This window comes from Lithobates pipiens, unplaced genomic scaffold (genome assembly GCF_037356315.1).
Source record: "Lithobates pipiens isolate NorthernLeopardFrog02 unplaced genomic scaffold, aLitPip1_a1.2 Scaffold_22, whole genome shotgun sequence".
In the NCBI taxonomy this organism is placed as follows: Eukaryota; Metazoa; Chordata; class Amphibia; order Anura; family Ranidae; genus Lithobates; species Lithobates pipiens.
This window is the reverse complement of record NW_027507784.1, coordinates 70,986,037-71,009,937: the sequence shown is the minus strand read 5'-3', so window position 1 is coordinate 71,009,937 and position 23,901 is coordinate 70,986,037. Positions and strand designations below refer to the sequence as shown.

General features: G+C 43.6%; 1 protein-coding gene across 5 annotated transcripts in view; it reads right to left on the bottom strand.

Annotated features, from left to right (window-relative positions):
• QTMAN (queuosine-tRNA mannosyltransferase) overlaps window positions 1-23,901 on the bottom strand; it is a 636,919-nt gene that overhangs the window by 539,503 nt on the left and 73,515 nt on the right. For all 5 annotated transcript variants that reach the window (XM_077447749.1, XM_077447745.1, XM_077447747.1 and 2 more), the window contains exon 3: window positions 7,850-8,017. In XM_077447749.1, coding sequence (XP_077303875.1) covers window positions 7,850-8,017 — 168 coding nt within the window. The remainder of the gene's footprint in view (window positions 1-7,849; window positions 8,018-23,901) is intronic.

Here is a 23,901-nt window from a genome sequence, read left to right as displayed (position 1 = left end):
CAGCACACCGACTGAATCACAACGCAGAGCTCCGCCTGTGCAGGGCGCTGCCTCTGCGCGTTATTCTAAAAGTTCTTTGGTGTGGGCCTTTTTTGAGACGAGTGCATCAGATCGCACCGCTGCTTTTTGCAACATATGTCTCAAGCGTATCTCGCATGGCCAAAACATCAGCCGCTTGGGCACCACATGCTTGACCAGACATATTGTAAATATTGGGAAAACTGCGCTAATGCATTCTAGGTGTAGGGTAGACAAAACCAGATGTTGAACTCAAAAAAAAAAATATATATATATATATATATATATATATATATATATATATATATATATATATATATATATATTTTTTTTTTTAGTTTGCAGCCCCCCCCAAACGAAGAAAATCCCCACACGGGGTTTCCACAACAATAAATAAAACCTAAAAAACTGGGGTATCTGGCGCTACCTCTTATCAGAAAATAATAATTAATAATTTCAAACACTTGAAAGGAGAGTGTATTTTGGTGGGAAACCCTAATAATGCCAGCAAGTCCAGTAACGCACCAACTTATTCTAAGAGCTATCCTGTCTCTCAAATAATAATCTCATATATCCAGTTACCACCACATGAAGATATTGACTCCTTGTCAAAGGAAATACAATACAATGCTATAGAACCCACTAACTCTAATTCTGTACAAAATTAGACAGAACGGTAACCTCTGCTAAAATCGCATAGATTGACCTTTTGCGATTCGGACACAAATATAATAAGTGTGACCTTATCTAGTATATTTTTTACATCCGTGTTGATAGAATATATAATTTACCAAAAAAATATATAAATTATGTGAAAAAAATCTAAATAACAAAAGTGATACTCAATGCGACTATAACCTTAAAATCGCATGAGTATTGATAATGTGACTTATCCAACAACTCATCAGCTAAATTTGTAAACAAGTCTAATTTGAAAGTGCAGATATATAAAAAAAAGTGTATAAAGTGCAATTAGATACAAGTAAAACAATTGGAATTCAAATTAAAATTCTAAAGTGCAAAATACTGTAAACATATATCACAACAAATATTCCTAAAAAATACCCAACTAAGTGAATCACAAAAATGAATAATAAAAATAGAAATAAATAAAAACCCCAAAAATTAAAAATTAAAAAATAATAAAAATAAAAATAAAAATAAAATTAAAATGCAAGTAAAAAACACAAAGCAAAAAACAAGCAAAAAGGGGTTAATTATAAAAAGAAAAAGAAAAGGAAAAAGCAAAAAAACAAAAAACCCCCCCAAAAAAAGTTATATAGTGTCCACTGTCAAAAATCTTCAATTGTGCAAATCCAACAGTAAATGTTCATAAGGTGACTTTAGTGCTTGTTGTAAATTCTTCAAAGTGACTTACGTGCTCCCCCACAAGGTGCCCCACTCACCAGAAGAATACACCCCTACAGGGGTACTTCGCCTTTAAACCAGCTTTAAGGAAATCCAGCTCCTTGGCCCATATGCTGTATGGTCATTCGTATCCAGAAGAAAATTCAATTTTTGCCCTCATAGGAAAAAAATTATAGTCTCCATAGTGTAATATGTATAAAAATTATTTTAAAGGAGATGCTGATAAAATATTTTAAAAACGTTTATTTCCACAAAAAACAAAAAACAAAAACAAAATTCATATGATCTTGGAAAAGGGTCTATAAAAAAGAATGGTAATCAATATGGAACACAGTCCAAAAAACTTCCACTTAACATAGACTCCGTGGGTTATTGAACCATTTCTTATATATCAACCCCAAAAAATGAAAGAATCAAGATAATATGTATAAGAAATATAAAAACAAAAATACAAAAACACAATTAAAATAAACGCTAATGGCTATCTAGCCCAAAGGGGACAGGAACAATCCTGAGTAGTATGAATTGCTCCAATAAGAGTGAGCGATATTACCAGATTAGTTCCGTTTGTAAAAATATATATTATTTATAAATTCCCCTAGGGTAGAGCCCTTATTAGCGAATCTCCTGAACACACTGCGGGTTCCGCTCGGTGGATGCACAGCGTGCGCTCCAACTGCGTTCCAACCACCGTAGGCGACCTGGAAGTGACGTAGTAAGCGTAACTCCGCCGAACGCGTTTCGTCATTGACGTCTCTGAAGACGGAACTAATCTGGGAATATCGCTCACTCTTATTGGAGCAATTCATACTACTCAGGATTGTTCCTGACCTCTTTGGGCTAGATAGCCATTAGCGTTTATTTTAATTGTGTTTTTGTATTTTTGTTTTTATATTTCTTATACATATTATCTTGATTCTTTCATTTTTTGGGGTTGATATATAAGAAATGGTTCAATAACCCACGGAGTCTATGTTAAGTGGAAGTTTTTTTTGGACTGTGTTCCATATTGATTACCATTCTTTTTTATAGACCCTTTTCCAAGATCATATGAATTTTGTTTTTGTTTTTTGTGGAAATAAACGTTTTTTAAATATTTTATCAGCATCTCCTTTAAAATAATTCTTATACATATTACACTATGGAGACTATAATTTTTTTCCTACGAGGGCAAAAATGGAATTTTCTTCTGGATACGAATGATCATACAGCATATGGGCCAAGGAGCTGGATTTCCTTAAAGCTGGTTTAAAGGCGAAGTACCCCTGTAGGGGTGTATTCTTCTGGTGAGTGGGGCACCTTGTGGGGGGAGCACGGAAGTCACTTTGAAGAATTTACAACAAGCACTAAAGTCACCTTATGAACATTTACTGTTGGATTTGCACAATTGAAGATTTTTGACAGTGGACACTATATAACTTTTTTGGGGGGGTTTTTGTTTTTTTGGTTTTTCCTTTTCTTTTTATAATTAACCCTTTTTTTGCTTGTTTTTTGCTTTGTGTTTTTTACTTGGGTTTTTATTTATTTCTATTTTTATTATTCATTTTTGTGATTCACTTAGTTGGGTATTTTTTAGGAATATTTGTTGTGATATATGTTTACAGTATTTTGCACTTTAGAATTTTAATTTGAATTCCAATTGTTTTACTTGTATCTAATTGCACTTTATACACTTTTTTTTATATATCTGCACTTTCAAATTAGACTTGTTTACAAATTTAGCTGATGAGTTGTTGGATAAGTCACATTATCAATACTCATGCGATTTTAAGGTTATAGTCGCATTGAGTATCACTTTTGTTATTTAGATTTTTTTCACATAATTTATATATTTTTTTGGTAAATTATATATTCTTTCAACACGGATGTAAAAAATATACAAGATAAGGTCACACTTATTATATTTGTGTCCGAATCGCAAAAGGTCAATCTATGCGATTTTAGCAGAGGTTACCGTTCTGTCTAATTTTGTACAGAATTAGAGTTAGTGGGTTCTATAGTATTATATTGTATTTCCTTTGACAAGGAGTCAATATCTTCATGTGGTGGTAACTGGATATATGAGATTATTATTTGAGAGACAGGATAGCTCTTAGAATAATTTGGTGCGTTACTGGACTTGCTAGCATTATTAGGGTTTCCCACCAAAATACACTCTCCTTTCAAGTGTTTGAAATTATTAATTATTATTTTCTGATAAGAGGTAGCGCCAGATACCCCAGTTTTTTAGGTTTTATTGACCAGACATATGTTGACCTGCAATGCAGCTCGTTGGCAAGCGTACCTCAAAGACCCACACCAAAGAACAAAGCGGACCTCTCCTTGCTCCTCATCAGCTGGCATCTCCAACCCCACTAGACCTTCAGTCCTCTCTGAAACCTGCTCTGAGAGGAATGAAGGTGTAGAATTAGGTGTGTCACAGCCAAGTGCTTCCGGGCACTCTGCTAGCAGTACACCCACGTCCGATTATAGCAGGCAAATGTCCCTGCCCCAGCTGCTGGACCGGCGAAAGAAGTTCACTCCCAGCCATCCACATGCCCAGCGGTTGAATGCTAGCTTGGCTAAATTGCTAGCACTTCAACTGCTGCCTTTTCAGTTGGTAGACTCGGCCCCCTTCCGTGAGTTTGTACAATGTGTGGTTCCTCAGTGGCAGGTCCCCAAACGCCACTTTTTCTCACGGAAGGCGATTCCGACTCTCTACCGGCATGTGGAAGGCAATGCCCTTGCCTCGCTGGACAGGGCGGTCAGCGGTAAGGTGCATATTACCGCTGACTCATGGTCCAGCAGGCATGGACAGGGACGTTACCTGTCTTTCACGGCCCATTGGGTCACTCTTCTGGCAGCTGGGAAGGATGCAGGACAAGGTGCAGTAGTGTTGGAGGTTGTTCCGCCACCACGCCTCCAAAATGCTACAATTGGTTGTGAAACACCTCTCTCCTCCACCCCCCTCCTCTTCTTCTTCCTCCATGGCCTCTTCCAGTGCTCTGTCCTCAAAACCAGCGGTGCTCCGTAGGCGTTCCAGGGGCTACGCAAGTACGCAGGCAAAACGATGCCATGCCGTGCTTGCGCTGGTTTGTTTGTGGGACAGGAGCCACACTGGGGCGGATGTTTTGTCAGCTCTGCAGGGGCAGGCCGAGAGGTGGTTGACGCCACGCCAGCTTAAGCCAGGAATGGTGGTTTGCGACAATGGCACCAACCTCCTCTCCACCCTCCGACAGGGACAACTGACCCATGTGCCCTGTGTAGCTCACGTCCTTAACCTGGTGGTGCAGCGGTTCTTGGGCAGGTACCCCGGCTTACAGGATGTCCTGAAGCAGGCCAGGAAAGTCTGTGTGCATTTCCGCCGATCATTTAATGCCTGTGCTCGGCTGGCTGAGCTCCAAAAGGAGTTGAACCTGCCCAAGAACCGCCTTATATGTGACATGCCCACCAGGTGGAACTCAACGTTGGCCATGCTGCAGCGGCTGCACACGCAGCAGAGGGCCATCAATGAGTACCTGTGCGACTACGGCACCAGGACAGGGTCAGGGGAGCTCGGTTTTTTCTCACCACGCCAGTGGGGCATGATCAGGGATGCATGCACTGTCCTGTCACCGTTTGAGGAGGCCACAAGGATGGTGAGCAGTGACAGTGCATGCATCAGTGACACTGTACCTCTTGTCTACCTCTTGGAGCATACGCTGCGTGGAATAATGGACAGGGCACTTGAGGCAGAACAGAGGCAGGAAGAGGAGGACTTCCTTGCCTCTCAAGGCCCCCTTTATCCAGACAGTGTTCCTACTGTGCCACCCATCACACAGGAAGAGGATGAGGAGGAGGAAGAGGAGGAGGAGGATGATTGTGTCAGCATGGAGGTGGAGGCTGGCACTCAGCATCAGCAGTAGTCTTGTAGGGATGATTTACAGTCCCAAGAAACCCGTGGACTTGTACGTGGCTGGGAGGAGGTAGCTGCGGATCATGTTGTCCTTAGTGACCCAGAGGACTCCGGACCGAATGCCTCAGCTAACCTACACTGCATGGCCTCCCTGATCCTGCAAAGCCTGCGGAAGCATCCTCGTATTCTTCGGATCAAGGAGAGGGACCATTACTGGCTGGCCACTCTCCTTGATCCACGGTACAAGGGTAAGGTTGCCGACCTTATCTTGCCATCGCAGAGGGAGCAGAGGATGAGACATCTCCGGGAGGCCTTGCAGAAATGTCTGTGCAACGCGTTCCCAGAGACTGGGATGTTACAAACTCCTGGTCCTGGACAACATGTTGCTGAGGCATCGGTCAGAAGGAGCGGTGGAGAAGGTGGCCGTCTGACTGATGCTTTCAGACAATTTTTTAGTCCGCAGCCCCAAGGTATGATCGGTTCCAGCAACCATCGCCAGCGTCTGATTTACATGGTGCAGGAATACCTAGGGACAAGGTCAGACTTGGACACCTTTCCCACTGAAAATCCTCTGGCTTACTGGGTCTTGAGGATGGATCACTGGCCAGAGCTTGCACAGTATGCAATTGAGCTACTGGCCTGTTCTGCATCCAGCGTTCTTTCGGAACGCACCTTCAGTGCTGCTGGTGGCTTTGTTACCGATCACAAGGTGCGCCTGTCCACCGAATCAGGATGAATCAGTCTTGGATCACCCACAGCTACCAAGCACCTGAAGCTGATGTAACCGAATATTTTTTTTTTTAAATATCACACCCCTTCAAGACTGCCTATGCTGATGCTGAGTGACTGTCCTGTTATGTTGATTGTCTATCCTCTTCCTCCTCCGCTGATATGTTGGAAGAACATTTCTGGCTCTGGGTGATGCCATCAGCCCAATTTTTCTGCCCCTGTTTAACAGGGGCGTTTAATTACAATTTTTGATGCAAAGCTTTGCAGCAGGGCTAATTCCTGCAATAAAACAAGAGTATATGGGAGAGGTTGCAGTGTCGTGGCACCAGCGCCTAAGGCACAATTTTTCTGCCCCTGTTTAACAGGAGCGTTTAAGTACAAGTTTTGATGCAATGCTTTGCAGCAGGGCTAATTCCTGCAATAAAACTAGAGTATATGGGAGAGGTTGCAGTGTGGTGGCACCAGCACCAGTGCCTAAGGCCCAATTTTTCTGCCCCTGTTTAACAGGGGCGTTTAATTACAATTTTTGATGCAATGCTTTGCAGCAGGGCTAATTCCTGCAATAAAACTAGAGTATATGGGAGAGGTTGCAGTGTGGTGGCACCAGCACCAGTGCCTAAGGCCCAATTTTTCTGCCCCTGTTCAACAGGGTCTAGTAATTACAATTCTTGATATAATATTTCACAGGAGGGCCCGTTCCTGTGCCCACCCAGAGTAACTGTGAGGACTTATAGTGTTGTGGCACCAGCACCACAACCACCAAAGGTCAATCTTTCTACCACTGTTCAACAATGGCATGTAATTACAATTCTTGATATAATCGTTCACAGCAGGGCGCTCCAGCGCCCACCAAGAGTCACTTTGAGGGCTTACAATGTTGTGGCAAAACCAACACCTTGTTCCGCCATTTCTGCAGAGCATATAGGGCAGGCCCCTACTTTCAAACATCCAACTTACAAACATCTCCTACTTGCAAACGGAAGGAGACAACAGCAAGTGAGATGAAAAAAGATGTACGACAAAACAAATTATACAGGGGTGATAACCCTTCCCTATGTTTTCCAAAAAGCTTAAAAATAGTTTTTTTGACTGGAGTTACACTTTAAAAATGTACCAGTTGAAAATTACAAACAGATTCAACTTAACACAACAAACCTACACAGTCCCTGTCTTGTTTGCACCGCCTGTATACTGCTGTTCTGAGTATATAGGGCCTGGGGGCCACACGCATTTCCTTTTTTTAATATGGGTACTGGGTTCCCCTTAATATGCGTACAAGACCCAAAGGGGCTGGTAATGGGCAGGGAGGGCTACCCATGCCATTTTTCTCAATGATTTTCAACCATATTGCAGGAACCAGATATAACATTAAAACCGCAAGCAGTTTTAAATGGTGTTATTTCCGTTTAATGTCATTTTGTGCAGGGACTGTTCTAAACACGGGAAACACGTGGCACTTCACAGGCATACTACAGACACCCCCCAGGCACCATATTTAAAGGAATATTTCACTTTTTTTTTTCACTTTAATCGTCATTAAAATCAGTGCTCCCGCCAAAACGGACATTTTTAAAAACATTTTAGGCATTGATCCATATCCCCTGGGGCAGGAGCCAGGTCCCCAAACCCTTTTTAGGACAGTATCTTGCATATTAGCCGTTAAAATTAGCACTTTTAATTTCGAACGTTCGAGTCCCATAGACTTCAATGGGGTTCTAACGTTCGTACGAATTTGGGGTCCGTTCGAAAGTTCTGGTGCGAACCGAACCGGGGGGGGTGTTCGGCTCATCCCTAGTCACAAGTGTCACTTGTTGGAATGACATCATCAATAAATCTTCAGTGAAGCAAATCTGTACGTACCATGAAAGGATTTGGTTATAGCCATATTGGAAGTCTCTGTCTTGGTTCTTTCGCACAGGGTAGACCAACTGGTTTTCATGAAAATACAGAACCTTCTTCAGCTTCCCCAAATCAGGCCGGAGGGCTACTAGTTCAGCCAGGTTAAGCACAGAGCTTGTGAAGAGGACCCTAAGAAAAAAAACAGGTCTGTGCTCAGACATTATGTTGTTTTTACCTACACAGATAATATTCATGGATGTAAAAAAAAAAAAAAAAATTGGTTTTAACAGTGTCTCTTTTGCAAAGGTGCTGCATAAGCAGTGACATGGAAATTTATAGATAGGCAACTCCTTTCCTCATATTGATTAGTGGTTCCAAATTAATAATAACTGCTGCAGTAGGGAACGGACACCAAAGATACACTCCGCATCTTTCCACATAACCGTTCTGCTTTATTATGATGCAATTGAAGGTTTTTATAACATGATTACGTAGGTATCACATTAGTATTACAATTGTACATTTATGGTAACATGGGGTGTAACATAGGCTGGCTAATTCTAATCAGGACTCGAAAGAATGCAAACATGTAATGAAAACATTATTACACAGTGAGGGCAGTGTGCAATACATACAAAATAGAATACAATTATATACAGAACTTACACATTTCCTTTACAGCAGTGTGCAAGAAACACCCTAGGCTGTGTCAGTATTAGGTTTCGTGAAGGGTTACTTTCAGGCGACTAGAGAGGAATATGGGTTCTAGGGGTAGAGCATTGTTATTTGTTCTGGGAGCTCTGCCCCAAAAACGAACTTCCCTTACCCCAACACTGGCCCTCCTTGTCAGCCTAACGCTTACCTCTCTGTAACCCTTTCACTAACCTTCTCTGTGACCCTAACACTTAGGACCCATTCACACCATTTTTGATGCATTAGAGCACAAAAATGAATATGCATTGCATTAATGCAGCCAATTTATGTGCATTACATTAAAGCAGTGATTTAAATACATACTAAAAAAGGCGCACATAGCATTTCTACCAATGCAGTGTACCACACCATAGGCAAAGTGTGATGGGGTGGCATTCAGAATAAATGGCATCACATAGCACCAATGCAAGCAATGTGCAATATCCTGTGAATGGGCCCTCACAGGAAATTCTGAGTAAACCCCACAAAAATGTGAATCCCCCTAACCCTCCCTTTAACCATAACCCAAACCCTAGCATTCATCCTCTCTGTGAGCCTAAAACAAACCATTCCTGTAATCATCGATTAAACACCAACCCAACCCCGTCTTTGTAACCCCAAACTAACCCTCAATGTAACCATAACACCAACCCTCCTTTTCACCCTAATATTTAGCTTCTCTGTAACAGATTTATTAAAGTATTTGAGAATGTCTCAATAAAATGTGTAAATATTCCCTTCAATTATCCAAAAATGTGCAAATAAAACCATTAAACAGGTTTTTGCTCGTCACATGATCGGATAATTGAAGTTAATACATTCGCACTATTTATTTTCAACCACTTTAGGAAAGTAACTTCTAAGTACATCCATGCAAAATAAAAAGCTGCCTTAACACAGTGCATGTTAAAGGTATTCTAAAGCCTCAAGTTTTTTTTTTTACGGAAAAAATACAAATTAAAAGTCAGCAGCTACAAATACTGCAGCTGCTGACTTTTAAAATAAGGCTAAAATAACCTGTCCAGGGAGCCTGAGATGACCTCAAGGGAGTCAGGAAGTGAAGCCTGATTCCCTATTGCACATGCACAATTCTGAATAGTCCTAGCTGTCTTCTGGGACCTGTGTGTCTCCTAGAAGACAGGGGGGGGGGGGAGGGCAGAGGAGGGGCTGGACATGGCGTAGTTCGCCGTGGCCTCTGTGGCGCTCTTTCACTGGAAGTGGGAGCAAATACCTGTATTAGACAGGTGTCTGCACCCCCCTCCCCACTGAAAGGTGCCAAATGTGACACCGAAGGGGGGGGGGGGGAGTAACCGGATCAGCAGAAGTTCCATTGCTGGGTGGAACTCCGCTTTAATGCAATGCATTAAAGGTAAAAAACCTTCTCTGCAGCAGGATCCCCCTTATTCTCACCTGAGCCCGATTTGATCCAATGACGTGCACAAGAGCAGTGGCTCTCGCTGCTGTGTCCCTCCTTATTGGGCAGATCCTGCTCCTGTCAAACAACTCCAGTGATGAGGGAGAGGGGGCAGGGCTGAGTCCCACTGTCTATGTCAATGGACGCAGCAGAGGAGCTTGGGAGCGGCACGCACAAGTGACCCCATGGAAAAATTGGTTTCCTATTGGGGCACCAGCAAGAGAGGAGGAGCCAGGAGCGCCGGAGGGGGACCCGAGAAGAGGATTGTGGCCGCTCTGTGCAATAGAACCTGCTCAATGAGGAGGGAGATAGCGGCGAGAGGCGCTGCTCTTGTGCATGTTGGTGGATCAGGCTCAGGTAAGAATAAGGGGGGTCTGGGAGAATCCTGCAGCAGAGAAGGTTTTTTTTTACTTTAATGTATATTTATTAAAGTAAAAAAGCCTTGAGGCTTTAGAATCACAACGTGCATTGTATAGAATAACAACATGCCGATATAGAATCATCAATGCCTTAACAGAACATGCATTGTATTAAGGCAGTTTTTTTTATTTTGCATAGATGTTAACCCGTACTTAGAAGTTACTTTCCTAAAGTGGTTGAAAATAAATAGTGCGAATATATTAACTTCAATTATCCAATCATTTTTGGTATTAAGAAAAAAACAAAAAACAAAAAGCTTTTTTCTTTACAACAGCTTTAACCCACAGAAACGTGAATCCATCTCAACGCTCCCTGTGACCATAGTCCAAATATTAACCCTCACCCTCCCTGTAACCGATACACTAACCCTCCCATCAAACAAACAGCATTAAAACCAAGCAAGTGCAAATTCACAATGGTCATAGATAAAAACGGTGATATACAGCGACCCAAGTGGCAAAATGGCCCTTGATTACAGATGAACATTACATGACCCTGACATCAGACTTGCCAGCTGACGTGTTTCAAGGGAAAAGCCCTCTTCTTCAGAGCAAAGCTTTGATGAAAAGGGCTTGTCCCTTGAAACGTGTCAGCTGGCAAGTCTGATTGATGTCAAGGTCATGTAATTTTCATCTCTAATCAAGGGCCACCTTGGCATTTGGGTCGCTGTATATCACTGTTTTCATCTATGGCCATTTTCAGTATGCACTCGTTTGGTCTAATCCTTTATAAAAGGTTGTTGATAAAGCACTAATGCCACGTACACACGACTGGAATTCTCGTTGGAAAAAGCCATGATGGTTTTTCTGACGGAATTTGACTCAAACTTGGCTTGCATACACAAGGTCACACAAAAGAATGCGGTGACGTACAACACTACGACAGGCCGAGAAAATAAATTTCAATGCTTCTAAGCATGCGTTGAATTGTTTCCGAGCATGCGTAGGAATTTTGTGAGTTGGAATTGCTACAGATGATTGTGATTTCCGATCAAAACTTTTTCCGTCTGAAAAATTGAGAAAACATGCTCTCAATCTTTTGCTGGCGGAAATTCGGCCAGCAAAATTCCGATGGAACTTACACACGGTCGCATTTTCCGACGAAAAGCTCTCATCAATCTTTTGTTGGCTGAATTTCCGATAGTGTGTACGTGGCATAAGCCTTTGTGATGTTTTGTTTTGTGTTGTTTCAAGATGTCCCGATCTGAAGAGGGTGGCACTGGCATAGCTTTCCAGTCCTGGATGGAGTGGCGACAACGATAAGGACATTTCCTCCAGTTGCTTGAGTACTCAGAAACTCCAGTGTTACAGTAGTTCTTAAAGGCTGAAGATCGCGCTGGACTGACCAGCTCAGTTGAGGGTCTGTGAGTGAGCGATGGAGGAGGCGGTTGGGAGAGTTTGCTCCTGATAAATCCAAAATGCATTTGTTCACTGTGGCTATTTAATAAAATTAAGACATTTTAAGAGCAACAACTGGAGTGCAGATCATTTTTTCCACATTACCCAGAGACTGTGGATCGAGCACCTGGGAGCTCTGCTATCTATGTGGTGTATGGGTACTAGCGCTGACTTTTCTGTTTATACTTTAATCCCATAGTGCTACAGTAGTTCTTAAAGGTTGAAGATTGCGCTGGACTGACAGTTGAGTGTCTGTGAGTGGGCGATGGAGGAGGAGGCGGGTTGGGAGAGTTTGCTCCCAATAAATACAGCCCGACTGGATAGAAAGTTGGCAGTGAGCCCCTTTGAGGGGCCTGGGCTGTTACCTCTGGGTACGGCCTCAAAGTAGTTTCTGTAAAAACCTGTGGTGGTAGGTAAAGGAGTGCCTGATATCCAATTAGAAATAAAATTAAGGTGAATACTTTGTCATTTTATTAAACGTAGAAAAACATGATAAAGCCAACACGTTTCAGGGGAACAAAGACTCTCCCCTCTTCAGGGCTGCTGCTGTATGCTAATGGTGAGTGAGGATGTAACCCAACTGGTGTATCCGACAGAAAAAACGTGAAAGCTGCCATGCTGCTCTGGTGGTGGCGTTAGAGTGACTTCCTATGCTGCCACCACCAGAGCAACCTTCTAGTTTTTGGTGTCACAGATACACCAGTTGGGTTACATCCTCACTCACCATTAGCATACAGCAGCCCTGAAGAAGGGGGAGTCTGTTCCCCTGAAACGCGTTTGCTTTATCATTTTTTTGCTACTTTCAATAAAATTACGACATATTCACCTTCATTTTACTTTTAATTGGATTTTGGGCCCTCCTTTACCTACCACCACATAGTAGTACAGTGTCATGCCATTTACCCTTGAGACCATATCCAAACACTAACCCTTACCCTCCCTGTAACCATAATCCAAACACCAACACTTACCATCCCTCTAACCCTAAGGCCGCGTACACACGGGCGGATTGTCTGCCCAACTTAGTCCGCTGAACCGTGTTTCAGCGGACAATCCACTCGTGTGTGGGCTTCAGCTGACTTTTTCAGCAGACAATCTGACGGACTTAGTCTTTCAGAATTTCCGTAATTTTGTCCGTCCAAACTTGGTTTTGTCCGTCCAAACTTGGTTTCAGCGGACAGTCCGCTCGCGTGTAGGCAAGTTGGACGGACTAAGTATGGCGCATGCTCAGAAAGGATTTACACGGCCGAAGGTTGCATTGCAGTGTATTGGACGTCGTTTTTCTAGTCCCGTCGTACGTGCTGTACACGTCATCGCGCAAGTTTTCAGCGGACTGTCTGTTCATCGTGTGTGGTCAAGTCCATTCATTCAAAAGTTGAACGGACTGTCTGTCGGATTGTCTGACGAACTTAGTTGGGCAGACAATCCGCCCGTGTGTACGCGGCCTAATACTAACACTAACCCTTCCTGTAATGCTAACATTCACCCACTCTCTAACACTGACACTTCCAATAACCCTAAAAATTGCCCTTCTGGTAATCTTACCATCTCTGTTACCCTTACACTCCAATGCCTTGAAACCCTAACACTCACCCTAACCCACTCTATCTCTGTGTAAGCTGAACACTAACACCAACCTCCCTTCCTCCCTTATTTAAAACATAACCCCTCCTTCACATACTCACCCGTACTGGGATTCTCTAAGCAGAAGACCGACCCTTCCTGCACCAAAAGACACCAGTGCCGGAATCTACCGTTCCTTGTCCATAAAATATCTCACCGCTGTTTCTCTCTGGCCTCAATATTTTCTAAACCACTGACCTGGAACAAGCACACATCAACTGAAGTCAGAACTCCTGATCTGCATAATTGTTCTGGGTCAAAGACTCAGAAAGCACTGAAGCCACGTCCATGAGAGCCAGGAAACTAGAACTTCCATGCAAACAATGGCAGCCAACAGATTTCTTTCAACACATTTCCTTCTAGTTGGCCAATAGAAGCGATGTACACAGATACTGCAAGACTTCCAACTGAATCCCTCACTACAAGCTTTATCATGTAACAAAGACCAAAAAGCAAATGTGTTTTATCCTAATCTATGATCTATGGGATCTAGAGACTATTAAACACTTCCACTCAACACCTATCGCTGCAGACAAGCAAAGTTCCGCTTTTTTCCCCTAATGCAATGCAAGGCAGAAATGTATGTCAGTTGTTATTGTGTTTGACATCAACATTAATTTCTTCCCTCCGGCCACTATTTAAGCAATTGGAACAAGGTGAGGTTTATGAAGCCACTGGGCTTATCTGCAAAGAAAGGACCTGAAGTAATATGCAGAAATAAGGCAGAGGGTGATAGCTTGTGACAGCTTCTGTATCAGCACTTCCTTCCAGGAGAGCTCCATCTCTGTGCTCACAATTATGCAAAATGCAGACAAGAAAAACCTTAAGGTCAACTTAAACACAGTGGGCTTAATGTGAGACTAAAGCGGTATTATAAAAGAAAAGAACTTACTGTACAAACTTAAAAGGGGAAACAAAAAACAAGAAAGGTATATAGCACAAGCACATGCTCTCGTTGTTTTTTGTGCAATTTAAATATGAAATCAAGGCAGTTACTGACGTTACTGACAAGTCGTCTGCGTTCACATTTACACTAAGGTGTTTGGTCGTTTTACGGGCCTTTTTTTTTTTCAAGCAATTGAACTGGCGATTTAGCGTGTTCTGAGGGCAGCTGAATTTTAAAGTGTTATTGAACCCAGTGTCGGCTGGTGCTCCAAATTTTTGTGGGGGTGCAATCAAATTGAAAAAAAAAAAACATCAATTGCAGCCTCACTGTGCCATCAAATACCGTCACTGTGCCAAACGCAGCCACTGTAACTGTGCCCATCAAACTGTGCCACTGTGTCATCAAATGCAGCCACTGTGCACATCAATTGCAGCCACTGTGCCATCAAATGCTCCCACTGTGCCATCCAATGCTCCCAATGCTGCTACTGTGCCATCAAATGCTCCCAATGCAGCCACTGTGAGAGTGACAGGAGGGGGGGCGGCACTCCTGTGCCCTTATGGACGCACCACCACTGATTGAACCCACAACTGTAAAATCAATAAAGTATGCTTGTTATACTCACTGTCAAACCTAAAGGGTTAATCCTCTGCATGTGTAAAAAGGCTTTTTGATCCTGTCTTCTCCGATCCTCCCCTTCCTCCACAGTCCCCAATCCATCTCCTGATAGTACAAAGCCTTGGAGGTACTCTGCACATGCTCAGTTTGGTGTGTATATCTAGAGTTTTTTTTATTTATTTGGGGGGGGGGGGGTGCGGTGCCAGCACAGGGCAAATCAGCACTGTCTAGAGGGTCAGGGGTCCCGCAGCCTCATAGGATAGTCAGAGGAGAATGAAAACTCAACCTACAAGCTTTAACCAGTGCTCAGCCTTATAGAAATGACAAGACTGCTATATATTGCTGATGAGAAAAGGTATTAAGGTATTTAGCACTTTATATTTACTAAAATATTTGCATTTCCATGTTCTGTGTATTGTGGGAGACCAGATATAGTGAATGCAGAATCCTGGGTTTAGTAATATTTTAAGCATTTTGTTTTTATGTAAAATTTTATCCAATGGAAAGCTAGTTGCTAAGGGAAAATGAAAAAAATGTCAGGTGCTCCCATTGACGTCTTTTGGGGGAAAACGCCGGAAGCTTGAAGCATGAAGAAGTCCAGCTACAAGCGACACTACGCTCAGGTGTAAACAGACGCCACTGAAAGCGATGGGATTTGGGATGCTGAGCATTTTGGAGCGTTAAGCTACAAATCATACAAAACATTAAAGTGTGAATGAGTCAACTTTTCTACTTTGTTTTTCAGGTTCACTAGGCGCTCCTGTTCACAGCTAGCAATTTGGTATCATGGGCGGTATTCGCCATAGTTCTGCCAGCATTTCCAAATCGTGCTGTAATGCTGCCAAATGCAACATGCTTGTTCAGATGCCATTCATTTTCAATGGCATCTAAACGAGTTGATGTTTTTTTCGGCGCTTGTCGCCCAAAAGAGGCTTCTGCTCCTCTTTGGATGACAAGATTTGCGCACCAAATTTAGGTGCCATTGAAGATGAATTTGCCAGCAATGCAGTGCAATTTGAAATCATGGGCAAAATTACAGCGATTTCGCCAGCAACCCCAAATCGCTACATGCGAATAGAGCCTAAAGCAGAGAAGTCTGTTTAAAATGTATCTAAATTAACCAGTAGGGATCCGCGCTATAGCCGAATGATGGCTACAGTGCGGACCTGCATTGCCGGGACTACGTCTATTGGCGTCGTCCCGTGCACGAGTGGCCTGCGCGCCCCCTGAAGTCTATGAGACTCGCTGGATCACAGATCGAAGTAAGGGGTCGATTCTGACCCTTTACCACGTGATCAGCTGTCAGCCAATGACAGCTGATCATGTGATGTCAACACAGCTGGTGACCGGCTATTTTTTCTCTTCCTCCTTTAAAAAAAAGCTGATCACTGGCGGCAGTGAGCGGGACATCAGTCCCGATCAATGCGATGTGCTGCCAGATCCTCAGTGCCCACCTGTGCCCCCTACAAGTGCTGCCTGTCAGTGCCCACAGCGCCACCTGTCAGTGCCCACAGTGCCACCTATCAGTGCCCACAATCAGTGCTTGGACAGTGCTGCACATCAGTGCCACCTATCAGTGCCCATCAGTGTCACCTACCAGTGCCCATCAGTGCCATCTATCAGTGCCATTTCCCAGTGGTACTTATCAGTGTCCATCCATGCCACCCATCCGTGCCACTCATCAGTGGCCATCAGTGCTGCCTTATCTGTCCCCATCAGTGCCACCTTATCTGTGCTTATCAGTGCCGCCTTAACTGTGCCTATTAGTGCCCATAAGTGTAGCCTATCAGTGTCCACCAGTGCTGCCTCATCAGCGCATATCAATGAAGCAGAAAAATTACCTGTTTGCAAAATTTTATAACAAACTATTAAACATGATTTTCTTTTTGCAAAATTTTCCATCTTTTTTTGTTTAGCAAAAATCAAAACCCCAGCTTGATTAAATACCACCAAAAGAAAGCTCTATTTTTGGGAAAACAATGATACAAATTTCCTTTGGGTACAGTGTTGTATGACCGAGCAATTGTCATTCAAAACGCGTCAGCGTCGAAAGCTGAACATTCGTCTGGGCAAGAGGGGGATTTAAGTGCCCAGTAAGCAAGTGGTTAAAGGCATAGTACACCTGTCTATGCAGATAAGGAACATCTGTAGATAAAAACAACATGTTCAGCTTTGACCAGCTGAATAATGCCCTTGCTATAGGTGTACATTTATACAAGGGGTATTGAAGTAGGGATGGAGGTGATGTCGGGGTGACACCAGACCTTGGATCATTTATCTTGCTATAGGTGTAGGCCATTTACGTACTCCATGAATCCTGACTGGAAAACTCCCAGGACATCACTAAGAGAAGCCCTGCTGGTTACTGTTCCCCTTCACCATCACAGGAGTGAGCTCTTTGATTCAAACGCCTTCACATGTGCTTTCTCTGCCCTGATGCAGTAGCTCTAAGCTCAGCATTTGAGAGCGCGCTCCTGTCATGGTGAAGGTGGGCAGTAACAACAAGGCCTCTCTTAGCAACATCCTGGGAGCATTCAAGTGAGGCTTCAGGAGGTATGTAAATGGCCTACACCTACAGTAAGGATATTATTCAACTTTAGTCAAAGCTGCACAGTTAGTTTTTTACCTACAGATGCCTCTTATCTGCAGGGAGTTTTTTTTTTTTTTTTTTTAAAGTGACCCTTTAAGGCAAATGGACGCAAAGAATGTTGAGTTTGGTTCTGTACAGCTTTGTCATAGTCAATGAGTCCATGCACATGGCAGCTTTTAAAACTGTATTCCAACTAGCAGCTAAATCCATGAAAGAAAAAAAAAATAACCAAATCCTGTATTCAGAAAACAAGATTTTTTACGTATTTTAAGTTGAATGCATGCAAATGTTTTACGCTAACACTTACATGCATATAAATGGAAAAGGAACGGCGCCTCCTAAGTGTAGTAAAACGGTAAATTTTAATAAAATTTTAAATATCAATACACTCACAAAAGTGGTTCATAGATGGGCATTGTAATCATTTCAGCATCCGCTAGTCGCCATCAGAGAGGAGAGGCCATCAGCTGTAAATCCCGCAGAGGGATAGATGATGTGGACGGTCCCAGGCCCGGAAACACCACAGGATACAATGTTTCTGCTGGTCGTGGAGCGCAAACACTAGGCACCAGCGCTGGCGGGGATCGGCGTCACTTCCAGGTTAGCGGGGAGGAGCTCGCGTTTGGGACATGCGTGTCCCTTCTTCAGGCTTTATCTTTTGTTTTTTACATGCATATAGCCTGCAGAGCAAATGCAAGAAAAAAAAACAATGCAAGCGCCTCTGATTGTAGACTATTAGGTGTGTATTATAAAAATAGTAACTTACATGTGGGATTACAATGAAGGGTACATCTGTTCATAAAATGCTCAGTGCTGGACCAGCACGCTGGTCAAACAAAGGGAAGCTGTCTCGGCTGCTCTGTAATCTCTCCTGGCCGGCAAGACGATAGTGTAGTGGGGGAGAGCTGAAGAGGAGGCTTGGAACACTCCTTGGACCGCATCGCTGGTCTGGATGATGTCACAGGCATGTTTGCGACACGTTTCCGGGCTAGTGCACCCTGGGGGGAGGAGGAATGCACGCTCCTTTTTCAAGCTCTAGGAGAGACTACAGAGTGACCAAGACAGCTTCCCTTTGTTTGACCACCATGATGGATACAGCACTAAGCGTTTTATGAACAGATGTATCTTCATTGTAATCATAAAAGTAAGTTACTATGCGATTTTTAGTCTACACTCAGAAGCGTCTGCATTGTTTTTCTTTCTTGTATATCTTGGAGACCGCTTCTGCTTCCCTGCAAAAGGCTGGCCCTGAATCAGTGGGCTTTCTCTTCTCTGGCTGCATTGCAGCCCTCATAGACCAGGCCATCAGGACTTTATCATGGGATCTGTCTCAGAATCAGCGCCACATGTAAAATTGTTTGTTCCTTTGTCTTTAGAGCAAATGCACTCTACTGGAGCTGCTTGCCATATGGCTATGACTAAGTGCCGTGCCTGATGTGAAACGCGTCAACGGCTGTACAGTTAGTCTGTACACATTTGTGATGCTTTGATATCCATTTTTATACAATAAATGTGAATTTTTGGGAGTTCGGCTATCCAGCTATTTATTTTTCCTATAACTCCTGTTGCAAACAGAGCCTGCACCCTGCTTGATTTTGGAGACAGCTGAACCTAGGAGAGGTAATTGCCTGTGAACGGTGAACTTCCTCAATGAGGAGCGCTATGTGGCAGCAACCAAAAGGCAGACGGCTTAAGCCACCTTGCGTCCTTTGCTAGGAGGCAGGCACACTATTGGCCATGGCTGTTGCTCAGTCCAGCACGTAAATAGTATGTAATCAGCAGACTGCACCATTGCTGGTTATACACTATGGCTGAAACCATGTTGGTCCTGAACAAATGAGTAATTTTTGCACATGCATTGCTAAGGGGCAGATGACTCTAGCTGCTTAGCGTCCTAGCAACCAATGTGCTGTGAACTTGTAGCGTGGTGGTGCAGGCTTTGCAGGGTTAAAACGGGAGGTGGAGAGGCAACATATTGCCTCCCAGCCACCTGCAAAACATCTTCTGCAAAACAATCAACTTTTTGGAGGGGCGGCAAGGGAAAAATGCCATGTGGGCATTTAGGTATTTAAAAAAAATTATATGAAGAATGGACTGACCCTTTAAAGTCCAAAACCAATGCAAAATTACTATCTTATCTTATATATTAAAAGATGATCTTCTGTTAGCGTTGTTAGTTTTCAATGCAAAGTGCAGAGCCAAAATCTTTATCATCAGTCTCAACCAGCTGCTTAGAGCAAACTATGATTCACAGCCCAGATTGGCAGCTCAAAGGACAGGGAAGTTTTAGTTCTTCCGCCGTGTGTTATAAAGAACATTTTTAACTATCCCTTTCACTGCTGGAGGGGTGACTTCCACAATTTTTCACTGTAATGCTAGCAGCTCCCCCGCAGGCACCTAGAGTTACATCTATCTTAAAGGGTAACTCCACCTTTCTGACACTGTTTCGTACTTAGGGTACAATATGAAATATGGTGCAATTTGGCAGCACCCCAAACTCAAGCTTCTGTTGCTCTTTGGATTTGCTGCAGCTGCACGTGGCTCTGCCCACAAAGCCACATCATTGACACACAGATCCATTTATATGCGATTGGAACACTGCAAGTCCCGTCTGCTACAGTGGCAGAGGAACTCGTAGCTCTCTTACCATCACTTACCATTTAGTCCATTGCTTACGTCCTCCAGCTCCATAACTGAAGGTCATACATCCATACGGACCTGGGACTTGAGGAAGAGTCTACAGGGGCCTGTGAATTGCACCCGTGATGCACTGATTACAGTTGCAATGATTTGCAGACTCCAATGCAAAAGAAACAAAAATAAATAAAGGCATATTTATTTATTTTTGTAGACATATAATAAGCAAATTCCAACGCTTCATGAAAAAATATTAGAGCTTGCCGGCTCCCTCCCATACCTTCCTATTGGCCTGTGTCAAACTAATAAGGGGTGCCCTAAAATTGTCAACATCCCTTGTACTAGTAACAACTTTGGAATGCCCCTTTGATGGGCCTGTTAAAGTGGTTCTAAAGGCAGAAGGTGTTTTATCTTAATGCATTCTATGCATTAAGATAAAAAAAAACTTCTGTGTGCAGCAGCCTCCCCAGCACCCCCCCCCTAATACTTACTCGAGCACTATCTCGATCCAGAGATGTGCACGAGTGCCTCAGCCACCCAGGACTATCACTTCTGATTGGCTGAGTCAATTAGAGTCAGTTAGCAAATGAGGAGAGAGAGAGGGGGGTGGGGCCAAACTGTGGCTCTGTGTCTGAATGGACACAGAACTGTGGCTCGGCTCTGGTGCCCTCATAGCAAGCTGCTTTCTGTGGGGGCACTCAGCAGGAGGGAAGGGCCTGGCGTTCCGGTGAGGGACCCGAGGAGAGGAGGATCTGGGCTGCTCTGTGCAAAACTACCGCACAGAACAGGTAAGTATAACTTTGTTATTTTTAAAGAAAAAAAAAACTAGACTTCAGTATCACTTTAAGAAAATATAATACAACTGTCTTAAAGGAGAAGTAGGAAAGGAGCTTTGCACTCCTATGACCCATGTTCAGCGGAGAGCAGTCTGAAGTCTGCTCTCCACTGACATCACTGCAATCAGTTGAGGCAGCGCATCATCAGAAGTCTGGATCCGCCAGGTGCTGTGACTGATGGTAGTCTCAGCCTCTCAGCAGCAGCCGCTCAGAGCTCCAGTGAGCATGGAGGAGAAGAGCAGGAGAGATGCTGACTGATAGTCAGCAGCTCTCTGCTCGGGGAGGAGTGAGAACCGATCGGCGGTGTTTGGTGTCTCAGTTCTCAGTGCAGAGACGCCAGGGGACAGCTACAGCATCGGTCTGAAGCTGCATCCACCTAGATAAGTATGAATCTAAAAAAAAAAAAAAAAAAGTACTTCTCTTTTAAAAATAAGTCAAAATTTACAAAATATTAAATTTCACACAAAACAAAATTATGGCAGATTTTCTTTGCATACATGCATAGAGTTTTACAGTATATTGATAGAAACCACAAAACCCCATTAAGATACATAGTCCTGCATCTTGTCTTGGAACATTATTAATGCAGGACGACCCAACGGGATTCAGAAAATGATATTTCCTTCTTCAGGGGGGAACAGTATGAAAAGTGTATCTTATGCTCAAAGTAATTCAGAGATAGACTGTGCAGCTGTCACATAAAAGCAAGGAACATGTTTGCTGTCACCCACTTAGCCGATATGGAGTTGGACCTAGGCTTGAATCTAGACTGTTCGGGATAGTACTGGGGCTGCCCAACCAAATGATGTTCATTACATGCTCCAAAGTACTCCAGGCTTCAGTGTCTTGCTAGGAGGCTACCTATAACTGGCCAGTGAGGCTACCTATAATTGCAATGGGTCAGTAGGAAATGAACAGGTGCAATTTAGCTTGATACAGAATCCCTTTAGTTAATAATTATGGACTTTAATTCTAAGGCATGACTGTCTTCATTCCTGGTGAGTATTTTCCGTTCATTGATGACTTTAGCTCATTTCCTGGAAATGCTGTGTTTATCAACTAACATACCTTACCGGGTGGGTCAGATGCCAGGCACTATCAATACTGACTTTCAAGTTTCTTCGCACTGGGAGTTAAACTGGCAGTAGGCTCGCCCTTTGGAGGCTGCATCCATAACTATCTCATCAGACCTTTGATGAAGAGCCAGGCAAGACATTTCACCTTCACAAAACACACAGATATCCTATTTCTGGAGCAGGCCAGGAAACGGTTCCAGGTTCAAACAGCTTGTGCCGTATTATCACCGGAGACAGAGTGTTGTTAATAAAGAGGTGGGGGGGGGAAGAAGACAAGGTTTCTATTTTGAATGGGACTGGTAGTCTATGAGCTTTTGAAGCCTTCACATACTTTGTAAGTTAAGCTCATCTGGTCTTTAAATGTGCGCTTTCATGTGGTCAGCCCACGAGCCATACGTACTGCTACACAATCATGCCACTGTACATCATCAGGACGAGGATGCTTCACGTTTCCTCCGCTTTTTCAGCTTCAATGAGTTCTGAGCAGCACATCTGAAAGAAACCACCGCCAGAGCCAGGCGAGCAATCTGACTCAAACCAGATGAGGCTCTATTATAGGTTAGGCTGCAAATAATGACAATGTTAATACAAAGAGACCCCAGGATATCCTGCAAAGGAGCGGATTTATCTGCACAATCTCTGAAATGGATAGCGGTAATTACCAATGCCGGCTCCATGCTTGAAGACTACACACTTTACTCCACACTGACAGTTTGTGACAACTGCTTTTTTTTTTCTTTTGTGTTTGTCTTCACGCTGGAGAAAGTTTTTTCAGCAGTGTCAGACTTGAATGTGGGGCTACAATACCCGATCTAAAAGATACAAGTCAATAGAAACTAGAAAAAGAAACAACAAATATACATTTACTAAGTCTGGAGAGTGCAAAACCTGGTGCAGCTCTGCATAGAGACCAATCAGCTTCCAGGTTTTAGGCTTCTTTTAAATGGGGCGGACTCCGTCAAGTGGATCACCTGCTCAGTGGGGGATCTCTTAGCTCAGAGATATGCAATTAGTGGACCTCCACCTATTGCAGAACTACAAGTCCCATGAGGCATAGCAAGATTCTGGCAGCCACGAGCATGACACCCAAAGGCAGAGGCATGATGGGACTTGTAGTTTTGCAACAGCTGGAGGTCCGCTAATTGCATATCCCTGCCTTAGCTGATCCCTGCGGAGAAGGCGGATGAGAGGTCTGTGTCTGCTCCCCTATGCAGAGTGGACACGGTCTGTTGTTCTCTATGGAGCGGTCTGATGAAAACATATTGTCTGTCCATTTCTAGCCCACCAATTTGATGGGGAATGGATTCTCATCCGTCTGTTCTTAGCAGACCAGAGTGGATGTAGGCAGGTGTCCACTGATATCCGCTGTTCCATAGAGAACTATGGACAGTCCGATCGGGTCCACCTGAAAACAGGGGGACTCGATTGGTCTATCAGTGTGAAAGGAGCCTTTTTGTCAAAGCTTAATTAAACAAGCTGAAAGTTAGAAGCTGCTTGGCTAATATGCACAGCTGCACCAGATTTTGCACTCTCTAGTTTAACCACTTCCCGCCCGCCATATAGCAGAATGACGGCCGCAAAATGGTTAAGTTATCCTGACTGGGTGTCATATGATGTCCAGCAGGACATGCAGCGATCGGTAGTGAGGTGTGTCACTCTGACAAACCACATCTTCGATCCTGGTAAAGAACCTATGATGTAGGCGCGTTACAATGTGATCAGCAGCCCAATCACAGCTTATCACAAGGTAACCAGGAAATGCCGTTTATCGGCTTTTCCTCTACTTGCGCTGCCAAGGTGCAAGCAGAGGAGAACCAATCGGTGACTCTCCTGACGGGGGGGGGGCTCTGCTGCGCATTGATTATCAGTGCAGACCCACCAGG